The 13582-nt window shown below is 46.4% G+C and overlaps 1 protein-coding gene and 1 long non-coding RNA gene across 4 annotated transcripts in view; both read right to left on the reverse strand.

Annotated features, from left to right (window-relative positions):
- The window catches only part of LOC121444239 (electroneutral sodium bicarbonate exchanger 1-like), a 34487-nt gene that overhangs the window by 16006 nt on the left and 4899 nt on the right, over positions 1 to 13582 (reverse strand). Inside the window, exon 2 of one of the 3 annotated variants that reach the window (XM_041646040.1) lies at positions 670 to 751. The exons of the other annotated variants lie outside the window; for them this stretch is intronic. Coding sequence (XP_041501974.1) covers positions 670 to 751 — 82 coding nt within the window. The remainder of the gene's footprint in view (positions 1 to 669; positions 752 to 13582) is intronic. 3 annotated transcript variants of the gene reach the window in all.
- Positions 11158 to 13075, reverse strand: LOC121444240. The gene is made up of 2 exons (XR_005973761.1): positions 12808 to 13075; positions 11158 to 11473 (listed from the first exon to the last, which is right to left on the reverse strand). It is a non-coding gene; the product is annotated as an uncharacterized LOC121444240 (long non-coding RNA).

Here is a 13582-nt window from a genome sequence, read left to right on the forward strand (position 1 = left end):
CAGCTGACCCCCGCTCGCGGGAGCTCACAGACTCTAGACCAAACAGCTAGGGAGCCTGCATGGGATCAACCTAGCAGTGGGGTCAGAATCAGTCCCTCGTACACGAGCTGGCTTTTTGGAACCCACCCCCTATGGTGGGATGCCTGGCTCAGCCTTGATGCAGGGGAAAGGAGCTCGCTCCTGCCTGAAATTGATATGCCAGGCTCTATTGACTCCCTAAGGGAGGCCTTACCCTATTTGGGGCAGGGGGTAAAAAAGAGGTGTGGTGGAGAGAAAGGGAGGAGAAGAGAAAGGGGAAACTGGTTGGTATGTAAAATAAGTTTTAAAAAAAAATCCAGTGCTACAAACAAAAGGGTAGCAGTTACGAAGAGTCAGTGAACTAAGTGATCACTTCACAGTTTCAAAGAAAGGGTTTTTGCTATTGTTGATATCTGTGCTGAGTGGCCCAGTACTCCATGCCTGTGTCTCACGCTGCCTACTGGGTCCTGCACCAAGCCTATCAGACAGAGGCACTCTTATCTCTGCTCTTGTTTAAGATAAGGACCAAGAGGCAAAGGAAGGTAGCTGTTTTCCCCACAGGGTCCCTCAGCCAGGAAAAAAAGAGTCAGATGTGAACCCAGGTCTCCAGAGGGCTTTTGTTTTCCCTGGCCATGGGAGGCAGCCTCTCACCTTCCAACTCTTCCTTCTCATAGTGAATGTTGAGGGTTGTGCTGGTCCCGCCCTGATCCACCACAGCTTCCTCATCTGGTCTCTGTTTAAAAACAGATATGCAAATGGTCACAGGAATACATGCATATTCATTCTCCAATGCAAACGACCATGGAAATACACGCATATTCATCATTCAAATACTCCAAACCACAGTACATACCAAGGCTCCTCTGAGATACCTGGAGGGGAAAACAGTGGTTTATATATATTTTTAAGTTGGAACTTCACATCCCCTTGAGATGCAAATATGGCAGTCATTCTCTTTCCCAGGCTGTAACATTAAATAACCATACCCCGAGATCACAGATGTGGTAGAAGGAGTTAAGACTGAGCAGCTCCATCCTCTCCAATGGCCCAGTTACACATCTGCAAAGGCAACTCCAGCAGGCACTTGCCTTGAATGGTGACTGCCCCTCACTTCCAAACTAACCTAACAGCCCCCAATTTTTATGTCCTAAAGGCATACTGCAATTCTGCTTAGCAAGGAAACAGAGATGTGGGGGCTAGAGAGATGGACCAGTGGTTAAGAGTGTGTATACTCTTGCCGTTTCCAGCCTCTAACTCCAGCTCCAGGAGATCCGATGCCCTCTTCTGGGCTCCGTGGGGCAACTGCACTCGTGCACACACACTCACACACGTGTACATAATTCAAAACAAAACAAGCCAGGCATGATGCACTCGGGAGGCAGAGAACAACCTTGTCTATAGAGCAAGTTCCAGGCCAGCCAGTGTTGCATGGCGAAACTGTCTCAGAGAAGAAAGGAAAGGAAAAGAGAGATATTTTTAAAAGACTCTAGCCCCATACACAGCACAGAAACATTCACATAGTAACTGCTCAGTAAGACTTTTTTTAAGATTTAATTTAACTTTATTTTATGTGCATTGGTGTTTTGCCTGCATGTATGTCTGCGTGCAGGTGTCAGATCTTGGAGTTACAGACTATTGGGAGCTGCCATGTGGGTGCTAGGAATTGCACCCAGGTCCTCTGGAAGAGCAGCCAGGGCTCTTAACCACGGAACCATCTCTCCAGCTTCCAGAAAGTCTTTCTTAAAAGAATGCTGTGACCCAGTCCCCTCCTCCTTCACAGGCATCGGGCCACTAAGACAAACACACTAAGTGCTACTCTGGACTTACTTTCCCTTTCCCGGCGTGAGGCTCCAACTGGGCTACTTCACCACAGGGACACAGGCACACTCTCACTTCCACGTGGCCTGTGCACATTGCCAGGCTTGGTGCTTCCCCCAGCCCCTTAGCTCGCCAGGATCGCCCTCCAGGTATAGCTCAGATCTCCAACTCACTCTGAAGCCCCCACATCATCAAGCCCATCTACGCCCACCCCCCCACAACACAATGCTGAAGACAGGCAATCCAGTTCTCCAGTGAGACGATATTTTAATGAGATTAACATAGATATTCTTAGAGAAATAGAATGTCAAATGTCAATTCGTGATTAATTTGATAATTTACTTTTGTAGATATTTAAAATTACATATTACTACTATGAAAAATATTTAAGAGATAATAATAAGTTTTAAAAGCAAAGTGGAGAAAACTGTGATTTGCTCCATCTTAACAAAGAAAAGGGAGCTGGAACATAAACGCCTGGCTAGATTTTAGAGCACAGGGCTGGAGAGAGCTCCACCAGCCGCCACATGACCTGCACACACAGGGCAGGTGTTCACAGACACAGACACACATGAATAAAAGTACATCTCTTCCAAAGGGAATTCTCAAATTAAAAACCAAACAAGCAGACGTGAAATTGGTGGTGTAGCTATTTCAGAAGATTGATTCTAAGTCAGAGCGCACAGAGCTGGAACACGGCCGGCTGGGGCTGGCATTCCAACTCCAGATCAGTTCCTGGCAAAACAGGAGACAAAGAGAAACCAGGACAAAGTAGCCAATTGCCCAAGCAGTACACATTCCCAAGAGACAGACAACAGCAGCGAAGATCATAAACTGCTTTTTCTCTTTATTGGCTTTTGAGAACAAGTCTTTCTCTGTAGCCCTGGCTGCCCTCCCACGGGCTGTCTTGCTTCAGCCACCCTGAGAGCGGGATTAGTGTAAGCCACTGCGTGGAGCCCCCTGAGCGGCCTGCAGTCACCATGCCCTTGGTCGCAGCACTCACACTGGGCATCGGCATCTGAGGGCACAGTGTGCTGTGCGGTGACTGACTGTGTGAACTGTGTCATCCCCAGTGTGGCTGAGAGGAAGGACTCTCAAAGGGTTCGAAATGAGACATGAGAGCAGAGACAGAAGGTAAATAAAAAGGCTACGTCTTTCTCACGTGGAACGCATCAGTGAAAACATACGACACATCCTTTGTCCATAAATAGCTTTAAATTAGTAGATATTTTTAACCTCTGTCCTTTCAAAGGCCTATAACACATGATCAACCGTAGCTCGAAGTATCATTGGCACCAAGATTATGACCTCTGAAAATATCATTCTCTACTTAAAGAAATCAGAGTTTCTTGAAAAAAACAAAACAAAACAGCTGATAGAAGGGCATAGTGGCGTCCGCTTTCAAACCCAGCACTTCAGAAGCAGGAGCAAGAATATCTGTGACTGTTACAGGCCAGCCTGGCCCACACAGTAAGACCCTCTCAAAACAAAACAAAAATTGGCTGGCTACAGGTCTGGAACGTGTTTGAACCCTCCCGTTTTATCAGACAGTAAGAAAGCAAGAAGAGCAGCAGACACACGGCCACGGGCACCAGCAGCTGCTTTGGAGGGTCCTTGCCAACTACAAGTAACCTGCGCTTCAGTGTGGACAGGATTTCAGTAGGCTACACAGAACAAATATGCTAAGATCAGTGAGTCTGTGCACTGTAACATCTAACAAGAAGCATTGTCTAGCCTGTGCAGGGCCCTGGGTTCAACACACACACACGCACACGCACAGGCTCACGCACACACATGCACACACTTTCACACACACATACATGCACACGCACACATGCACACACTTTCACACGCACACGCATGAACACACACACACACACACACACACACGCTTGCGCGCGTGCGCACACACACACACTTGAACTGATCAGCCTTCGTTGAAGGACAGTGCTATCAAGGTAACCCTTCACTTGGGAAGGTGACAGTTTGTCTAGGCTCTCTTCCACGTGAACCAGAGCAGATGAGAGAGGCTTTTCATTACAGAATAAATGAAAAATATCTTTTAAAAATTCCCAAACACCACTTGAAAACCGCTTGCGGACTGCACAGGCCTTCAGTGGCTGCCAGCGAGCAACGAGAGACAATGAGTGACTGGGGACTGCGGTATAAATCGTCCCTGAGTCTGATAAAGCATCTAAACCTAAATACGAATTCACCGAGAATCCAGGGTTTTCACAGGGTTTCACAGAAAACACCACCATGGAATACAGTCAGCAGCAACACTGCACTCCGTCCACTCAGCCGGGTGCCGTCAGCACAGCGCCATTAGCACTGGGATCGCGGGCTCTTACACCATTTTCTGTTTCAGAAAATTCAAGCAGGTTAAACAATAAGCCTATTAGATTTTTATTCAAACCATTAGCTGTTTCTTTTTTTAAAAAAAAAAAAATTGTGCAGGGCCAACAAGATGGCTCAGCAGGTAAAGGCCCTCACCACCAAGCCTGACAACCTGAGCTCAATCCTTGAGACAGGACCCGCACGATGGAAAGAAAACTGACTCCCCACGTCGTCGTCTGACCTCTCCATGGGCGCCATGGCATGTGCATGTGTGCACAAGATACAAAACAAGTAGATAAGAAACGTGATTTTAAAATGTATCTAGGGGCAGGCGGTGGTGGCGCACACCTTTGATCCTAGCACTTGGGAAGCTGAGGCAAGGATCAATGGGTTCCACACCAGCCTGGACTATGCAGTACACAGCCAGACCCTGTTCAAAAGCAAGGTCTGCACAGCTATTGGGATGGTCAAGAATCTAGGACACTAGTAACAACAGACCTCCCTCTTTGCTGTTGGGGAAAAACGCAATTCTGCAGCCACACTAGAAGACAGTTTCTTCCAAAAACAAATTCTTACTTTATAAATCAGTGTTGATAGTTACCACCCAAAACTTTATTATAATTATTATTACTATTATTATTATCATTATTTTGGCGGTAGTGGAGCACACCTTTAATCCCAGCACTCCGGAGACAGAGGCAGGCAGATCTCTGTGAGTTCAAGACCAGACTGGTCTATAGAGCAAGTTCCAGGACAGCCAGGACTATTACACAGGGAAACCCAGTTATAAAAAGTTTTAAATCAACACAAAAACCTGAACATAGAAGCATGCAGAAGTTTTATTCATAATTGCTAAAATTTAGAAGCAACCAAGATGTCCTTCTTGGTGAACAGATAAACTGTGGTCCATCTAGACAATGGAGTAGTGTGGGCTTGAAAAAGAAATGAACTATTAAGTCATAAGAAGATGAATGCCTTAAATGCATTTTATTAAGTGAAAGAAGCCAATTCAAGAGGCCATGAGACCTGGAGACACAGGACAGTGTGGGAGAGCTGGCCTGGCATGCATGAGGCCCTGCAGACACAGGACGGTGGGGGAGAGCTGACCTGGCATACATGAGGCCCTGCAGACACAGGACGGTGGCGGAGAGCTGGCCTGGCATGCATGAGGCCCTGCAGACACAGGACGGTGGAGGAGAGCTGACCTGGCATGCATGAGGCCCTGCAGACACAGGACGGTGGGGGAGAGTGAGCCTGGCATGCATGAGGCCCTGTGCTCCATCTATAGCACTGCATAGAGAAGAGAAAAGAAAACTGAAAAGAATTATTAACTCTCCATAAACTTTTAACCCAGTGTGGTAGCACACTCCTGTAACCTCAGAACTCAGGAAGCCGAGGCAGGACAATCACTAGTTCTAGGGAAGTCGGTTTGGGGTGTTTTGTTGTTGCTTTTAATAAAGAGAAAGAAAGAAAGAAAGAAAGAAAGAAAGAAAGAGGAAAGGAAAGGAAGAAAATTCCATGTACTGAATAATTCCAGCCCTGTGATATTCAGGAAAAGACAAAGCTATGGAAACAATAAAAAAGAAGAATGTAGGGACTAGAGAGATGACTCAGAGGTTAAGAGCACTGACTGCTCTTCCAGAGGTCCCGAGTTCAATTCCCAGAAACCACATGGTGGCTCACAGCCATCTATAATGAGATCTGGTGCCCTCTTCTGGCATGCAAGCATACATGGAAGGGATGTTGTGTACATAATAAATAAATAAATAAATAAATAAATAAATAAATAAATCTATCTTTAAAAAAAAAACGAAGAAGAAGAATGTACTGGTTGTGATGGCGCATATCTTTAATCCCAGCACTCAGGAGGGCAGAGGCAGACAGATCTGTTTGTTTGTTTTTTACTGTTTTTATTAAGCTATACCTTTTCTCCTCTCTACTCCTTTCCATCCCCTCCCTTCTACCCTTGCCCATTACCCCCACACTCCCAATTTACTCAGGAGATACTGTATTTTCTACTTCCCATGTAGATTAGATCCATGTAAGTCTCTTTTAGGGTCATCACTGTTGTCTAGGTTCTCTGGGGTTGTGAATTGTAGGCTGGTTTTTCTTTGCTTTATGTCTAAAAGCCACTTATGAGTGAGTAGATTTTATATCTGTGTTTCTGGGTCTGGGTTACCTCACTCAATATGTTTTTTCCTAGATCTATCCATTTGAACTGTGAGTTCAAGGCCAGCCTGGCCTACAGAGTAAGTTCCAGAACAGCCAAGGCTTCAGGGAGAAACCTTGTCTGGAAACCTTCCTTCCCCCCGACCAAAAAAGAAGAGCTGGGGGGAGGAGCTAAAAGGTCACACACAGAGCATTTGGGGGCACGGGAATGAGTCTGTATGGTCTAAGCATGGGGGGGCCATGTCATCAAACATCTAAGCCTACAGAATGTCCTGCACTAAGGCATCACCCTAGTGCAAGCTACGGACTTAGCACAGAAAGCTGCTCTGCTGGGGAAGTGGATAATAAAAGAGGGCGGGCAGGGGGTGGGACAGGGACAAAAGAGAATGTTCTGTGCCCTCTGCAGTGTACTGTGGAAATAAAGCTGTTTGCCTCAAAGTCTCTAAAATCAGAACAAACATGGGACATGTGGGCCAAGTGCCAATGCGAATGGTGACCAGGCCACTTGTGGTCAGTGAAGACTGCTTCCCTTTGGACCACGGGCTGGTGTGGTGCAGGCCATAAGTGGAGAGACACACCGAAGAATTATCAGATGAAGCTAATGTTTCAGAGCCAAGCACGATGTTCACACTTGTAATCACAGATGAGGCAAAAAGATGGCCATGAGTTTAAAGCCAGCCTGGGCTCTATAGTGAGAACCAGGTCTGGGAGGCTACACAGAAAGACCCTGGAGAGGGGTGGCAGGAAGAGGAGGAAGGAAAAAGACTGAAATTGGCCTATATAGTATTTTTTTTTTCGACATAGTGTTTCTCTGCTTAACAGCCCTAGCTGTCCTGGAACTCAGTCTATAAACCACGCTGGCCTCAGACTCACAGAGATCCACCTGCCTCTGCCTCCCCACTGCAGGGATTAAAGGCCTGCCCACCGTGGCTCAGTTAATCTTCAGATGCACCTTTTAACCTCCGCACCTCCCTCAGCCCCATATGATGAACACGATTTCCAGCGCACAGAGGCTCCTACTTGCAGAGAAGCTGCAGAGTCCACAGTCTTCCCTGCAGAATCATTTTCTGTTCTCTTTTGTGTGCACGAGGGGCTAGGAACCACGTTTTAGTGGAAAACAACTGACTTTACTCACATGCGCTCTGCTTACCTAGCTTATCTTTCAGGTCCTGAGTTTCCCCTCCCTCCTGCTCTCCCTCCCTTCTTGCCTTCTTGATTTGTTTTTTAAGACAGGGTCTCAGTATGTAGCCCTGGTTAGCCTGGAATTCAGAAATCTACCTGCCTCTGCTGGGCTTAAAGGCATGTACCACCACACTTAGCATGGAAACACACTGTCATCCGTGAGTGTCCCCTAGAGCCCAGCACAGTGGCCTACACTGAACCCAGCATGCGTCCCTGTAAGCTCCAGGACAGGTGTCACTTCCTGACTAGGACAATGCCAGCACGTGACAAGTAACTTCCAATGAGGAATATTAGTTTCTGAACTCATGTTGTGTGTGTGTGTGTGTGGTTTCTCTGTGTAGCTTTGGAGCCTGTCCTGGAACTTGCTCTGTAGATCAGGCTGGCCTTGAATTAACAAGAGTTCCACCTGCCTCCCAAGTTCTGGGATTAAAGATGTGCGCCACTACCACATGGCCTACTTTCTGAACTCTTTATGTTATCATATAGTCTCTTGAAGCCAGGTATAATTTGATATGGAGGTAATTATTAATGTTGACTACCAAGTTACTATCCAGCTAGAGCTAGTCTCCAAGCTGATATTTAAATATCCAGCATCACTTATAATAGTTGGTACCATCTCAGCAGACAGCCGGCATAGCACAGAACAAGGTGCCAATATGGAGAGGGAGGAAGAGAGGTAGAACTTATAGATTTCTCTAAGACTATAAATCAATAGCGGTGGGAGGGAGGGAAGGAAAGGGATAACTGATACAAATACATTATAATCTCAAAGAATAAAATTAATTATAACAATTTAAAAAACACATCTTCAACATTATATATGTATATATACATATCTATATGTGTGTTATGTGTATGTATGTATGTATGTCGTTGTGTATGGAGAGAGAGAGTAAAGTCAACTACTGGAAAACTTCAAGCTTTCTTATCTTGGTTATCCAGAGCTGAGCTCACTGACAGATGTTCGTCCTCTTTGTCCGCCAGAGGAGCAGTCACTATCCGCATCCATTAGCAGCTGGAACACTGAAAAGGCCACACTGGGATATGAACGTGCGTCCTGGCTCACATAAAGTCATGTTTAAAAAATAAAAGAAAAAATAATTATAATTATAACTAATTCACAGAAATTTAAACAGAATGGCTATCTGATTATAATCCTTTATTTATAATTTGTTGTTGAGACAGGGTCTTTCTATGTAACCCTGGATGTCCTGGAACTTGCTATGTGGACCAGACTGGCTTTGAACTCACAGAGATCTGCCTGCTCTCAGGTACTTTTTAAGGTATGGTAATTGTTTGGAAGTTCCATCCCAAGCCCCCTCTCCTGGGAGTTGTCTCAGTCCAGACTCCAGCTCCAAGAAAGACCAACAAAAGATGACCCTCCCCAGAGATGCTCAAGACCACACCCACAGGGTATTTAAACTGCCCCACAGACAACAAACAGTGGTTTCTGGTCTTCCTTCCTTCTCCTCTCTGGGGGGCTGGAATGCCACCTGGGAGCGCTGGTATCTGTTAAACCCAGGCTTTCTCTAATTCGGTTTGCTCTGACTTAGACTATTGCAGCAGCAGAGAGGCTTATCAGGCTGCAAAACCTTTTCAGTTAATAATCCTGTGATGTGCCATCAATACATTGTAAAAGGCGCCCTTCAGCTGGGATTAGAGTCTGGAGAGAGACAGAGAAGAAACAAGATGTGTGTTCATTCTTGATGCCAAGTCATGGGCACAGGGTGATTCACTATGCAAATGTTTCTCCTTTGATAGACATTTGAAATGTTCCCCAAATTTCAAGCATATGCCAAAATTGTCTGAAACTGTTAAGTTTAAAAGAAAAAAAAGACTGGGCCTCCTGGTCTATGGCTGCTGCAGGGGCCACCCAGTCCGGTTGTATTTTCTTCTGCCACCATCACTGTCCACAGAAAGCAAGATTTACCAATGTGGAGTCCATGAATTCCTAGAATACCTGTGGATGCTTCAGAGGAGGGGGCAGTATGTGTGCATGTATGTTTGGTGGTGTGGGGGGCTGCCCACGACTTTTACCAGAGTCTCAGAGGGCCTTGTGACTCAAGAACGATTATATTCACAGGAAACACATTAAACACGCTTAAGAGAAAAGGAGAGGGAGGGCAGGAGGGAGGGAAGTAGTGAATTGGAAAAACAACATGTAAAGTAATCCTCTTTTTATATTTCCTCTGAGTGGCTCATGAATGATGCCTCCTATTAAGCCTGAATTGGACGGTCCCAGGGATTAGTTAGAGCTGAGGTGGCTAATTCAACTAAAGCTTTGACACTGGGATGCTGGAGAGAGAGTCAGTTGCTAAGCACTTGCTGTTCATATAGAGAACCAGAGTTTGCTTTCCAGCACCCAAATCAGGCAGCTTTCAATCAACCACAATAACTCCAGCTCCAGGGGATCTGACACCCTCTTCTGGCCTCCACAGGCATGTGTGCTCGCAAGTGCCTATGTGCGCAAGCACACACACATACACACTCAGAGACAAATACACACGTACACACGAACAAAAATGATAATAAACTTTTTAAATTAAATCATTGACATTGCATGGCATGTCTTGAGAGATAAAGTGCTGTTTATGATCCTTAAAAAATTGTCTTTTCCAGGAGAAAGCTCCCCAAACTAGTTATCCAACACTGAGAGGTCAGCTCTGAGAGCACATCCATACAGCCGACATGTGGACCGAGCAGGCTGTATTTATATACTGTGTGTGTTGTGTGTGTGTTCGCGCGCACGTGTGTGTGTGTCTGTGTGAACAATTAAAGAAAACCAGACTATGATGTGAGAAAGAGAGCAAGAGAGTGAATGAGAAGGGTTGGAGAGAGGAAAGGAAAAGGGAGCTGGGACATGACTATATTATAATTACAAAACATAAAAATTATTACTAAAGAAAATGAATGAAGCAGGACACGGTGACACATCTTTAATTCCAGCACGCAGGAGGCACAGACAGGTGATCTCTAAGTTCAAGATCAACCTGGTCTACATACTGAGTTCCAGGACAGTCACGGCTACAGAGTGAGACCCGGTCTCAAGAAAAAAAAAATGAGTCTGATTTTGGTAAATTAAAGCCTTGCTTTCAGTGATGAACAAAGAAAAAGACAAAAACAGGGCTAATTATTATTACATAATGCCCTAACTCCTAGACACAGCCAAGAAGCTGCAGGGAGAATGAAGGTTGTGGGCACAGGCCACGCAGAACCCCTTCTAGACACACTGCCCCTGCTGGCTATTCTGGACTTGTGCCCAAATGAACTCCATCCCTCTTCTGGTACGAGCATCCCAACTTTATCTCAAACACCTCTTCCATCCCCAGTCCACCCCATGGAGCCAATGTTTGCAGTCTTCAGCTGCGGCACTCCCCCCAACCATCATTCGCACCCAGAACATCAAGAAAGCTTTTGCTGAGTGCTGCAGAGTGAGCTCCAGGTCCCCCAGGCGAGCACTCCGCACAGAGGACATCCTCAGACCTACCTCCTGGGTTTCTAGTCAACCAAAGAACAGGAACTAATTTCAACAAAAGGCTTACTTAACGCCTACCAGTTTTGCTACAGATATCACATACTTAATCTTCACAAAGTCCTAAATCAAGACAAAGTAAGATCTCACAGGAGCCGAGAGGGGTTACAAGGTTCAAGTTTGTTATTAATTATGTATTGATAGTGCCCAAAGCAAAGGCAGTGCCAATTTTGAGTGTTCCAGAAAACTAATCATGGATTCATACCCACAGTGAGACCAGCTTGAGATTCACACCATCTTCCCAAGCCGTCAGTGCTCCAGGACCTCACATACCCAAGAGTCCTTTTGCTCAGCAGCTCTCAGCTGTTTCCAGCCCCTGGTCCATCTGCCTCTTCACCTGGATTCTGGCCCTCAGTGGAAGCCTGGCCGCCGAGCCTGAGCCAGCTCTCTACTTTTCTTGCGCATGTCCAACTTTGGCTTAGAACAAAAGAAGCAAAGAGGAGATCTTTTTGGTGGCTTTCTGAAACAAAGAGCCGTGCAGTTCTCGAGCGTGAACTCTGTGGATGACAGCCATGTGCCTGCCTCACGGTGAAAGGTTGGACATGCCTGAGTGCCTTCACTAACTTCCTCACTGCCTACAAACACCGGTCCACAAGGCCTGTGGCAGGAGTCGTGAGCCATGAGCTGCCCTGTCCCTTGCACCCTCCAGCAGTTTGCTGGGAAAAGAGACTCCACAGTGGCTCTGCCATTCTTCCCTTGAACCCCACTTAGAGTCGCTCCTAATTAGCACAGACTTGGAGAATAATGGCTCTTGGAGAGATGCCCATCTGATCCCCAGTGATCTGAGTTTGTGACTTTACCTGGCAAAAGAGAATTAAGACTACAGCTAAAGGTCACATCACTGATCAACTGACCTTCCAAGAAGTCTGTTGGAAATTACGTAAACTCCAGAGTAACTTCCTGTAATCTAAAGCATTGTAAAGCCAGGTGTGGTTGTACTCCAGCACGTGGGGGACTGAAGCAGAAAGAGCACAAGTTCCAGGCCAGCCTGGTCTACACAATGAATTCCAGGCCAGCCTGGTCTACACAGTGAATTCCAGGCCAGCCTGGTCTACACAGTGAATTCCAGGCCAGCCTGGTCTACACAGTGAATTCCAGGCCAGCCTGGTCTACACAGTGAATTCTAGGCCAGACTTGGCTACACAGGGAGATCCTTTCTTTTAGAGGTTGTTGTGATGGTTTGTTAGATACACTGGTTGCTTTTGCCAAGGACTTGGGTTTAGTTCTCAGCACCCACATAATTGTTCATAACCACCTGTAACTACAGTTCCAGGGAATTCAATGCCTTCTTCTGGTCTCTGGGGTAACTGAAGCATCCACATGCATGCAAGGAAAACTCTCAGCCATGTAAATATTTTCCAAAATTCATCCACAAACAAAAGAGGCAGAGTAGTAGAATCAGAGAGGAAGATTTGAGGTAAAATTTTTGGCCTTTAAGACGTGATTTCTGGCCCTGAGGCAGGAAGAAGAGAAGGGGGAAACGAAGAGCCAAAGAACATGGGCTAGTCTTAATCTAACAGGATGGGAAGGAACAAAGAGACTCTGTCCTGAGGCTTCCAGAACCACAGCCCTGGCGACAGCTTATGCTTACAAGCAAAGGCATCAGACTACCACTGCAGAACTGTTCCCATGTAGACACAGGTAGTTTGAGACACTCTGCCTCTGGTAATGTCACGGAGGCAGTAAGAGGCTAGTGCAGTGTGTGTATTTGGACTCCCTAACAACCACAGCTAGCGTGAACTTGTTCTTACCTTATGGGAAATGGCCAAGTCTCCTAAGGTGTGCTGCTGTAACCTAGCAGCGCATTTAGAGCCGACTTGCTGCTTTTCCTTGTGTTGATGACTACGGGCCCTGGTTACGCTGCCAGGGCAAACAGCACTGAGATGGGTATCTAAGGCTCCTAGAAAGTAATCGTGCAGCCTGAGCTGCCCCGTTTTCTGCCCACGGCTCTGCTTGGCCCACAGCTCTGCTACAAAGCTTCCCAGCAGAGCTGGAAGGGCATGGCAGAGGGTACCCACAGGTTCTCACGCCACCCCACCTGCTAGGAGAGGACGGGGTCGGCTTGTTATTCTGCAATGAGGTGACAGGGCAAACTCCATCCAGGATTGGCACTTTTGTTCAGTAGTGTTGAGCAAATTCTTATCATCTGCTTACCACAAACTGACCATGACCCTTGGGATGCCAATCTGCTCTCCCTGGAGCCGCTCGTTCATTTGTTCAGCAAACAGGTTCTGTGTTCCTGTGCCAAAGTCAATGGACACTAGAAGCCACAGCTCCTTCGGGAACTCTTGTCCTGCGTGTTTGTTCCCGGTCTACCGTAAGAGACAGGGGCATGCTCTTCCAGCCGGCTGTATGCCTCAGTCATCGCCCACACGCCAGGGTTTGGCACCGTCTCCTGGCTGTTTGTTTAGCCAGAGTCTCACACAGCCCAGGCTGGCCTTGAACTGTCTATGTAGCCAACATCAATTGTGAACTTTTTTCTAGATTTATGTGTATGAGTGCTTTACCTGCACATATATGTGTGTG

Source organism: Microtus oregoni, unplaced genomic scaffold (assembly GCF_018167655.1).
Source record: "Microtus oregoni isolate MIOR12 unplaced genomic scaffold, Mior012 000118F_ref0000498, whole genome shotgun sequence".
Taxonomy (NCBI): domain Eukaryota; kingdom Metazoa; phylum Chordata; class Mammalia; order Rodentia; family Cricetidae; genus Microtus; species Microtus oregoni.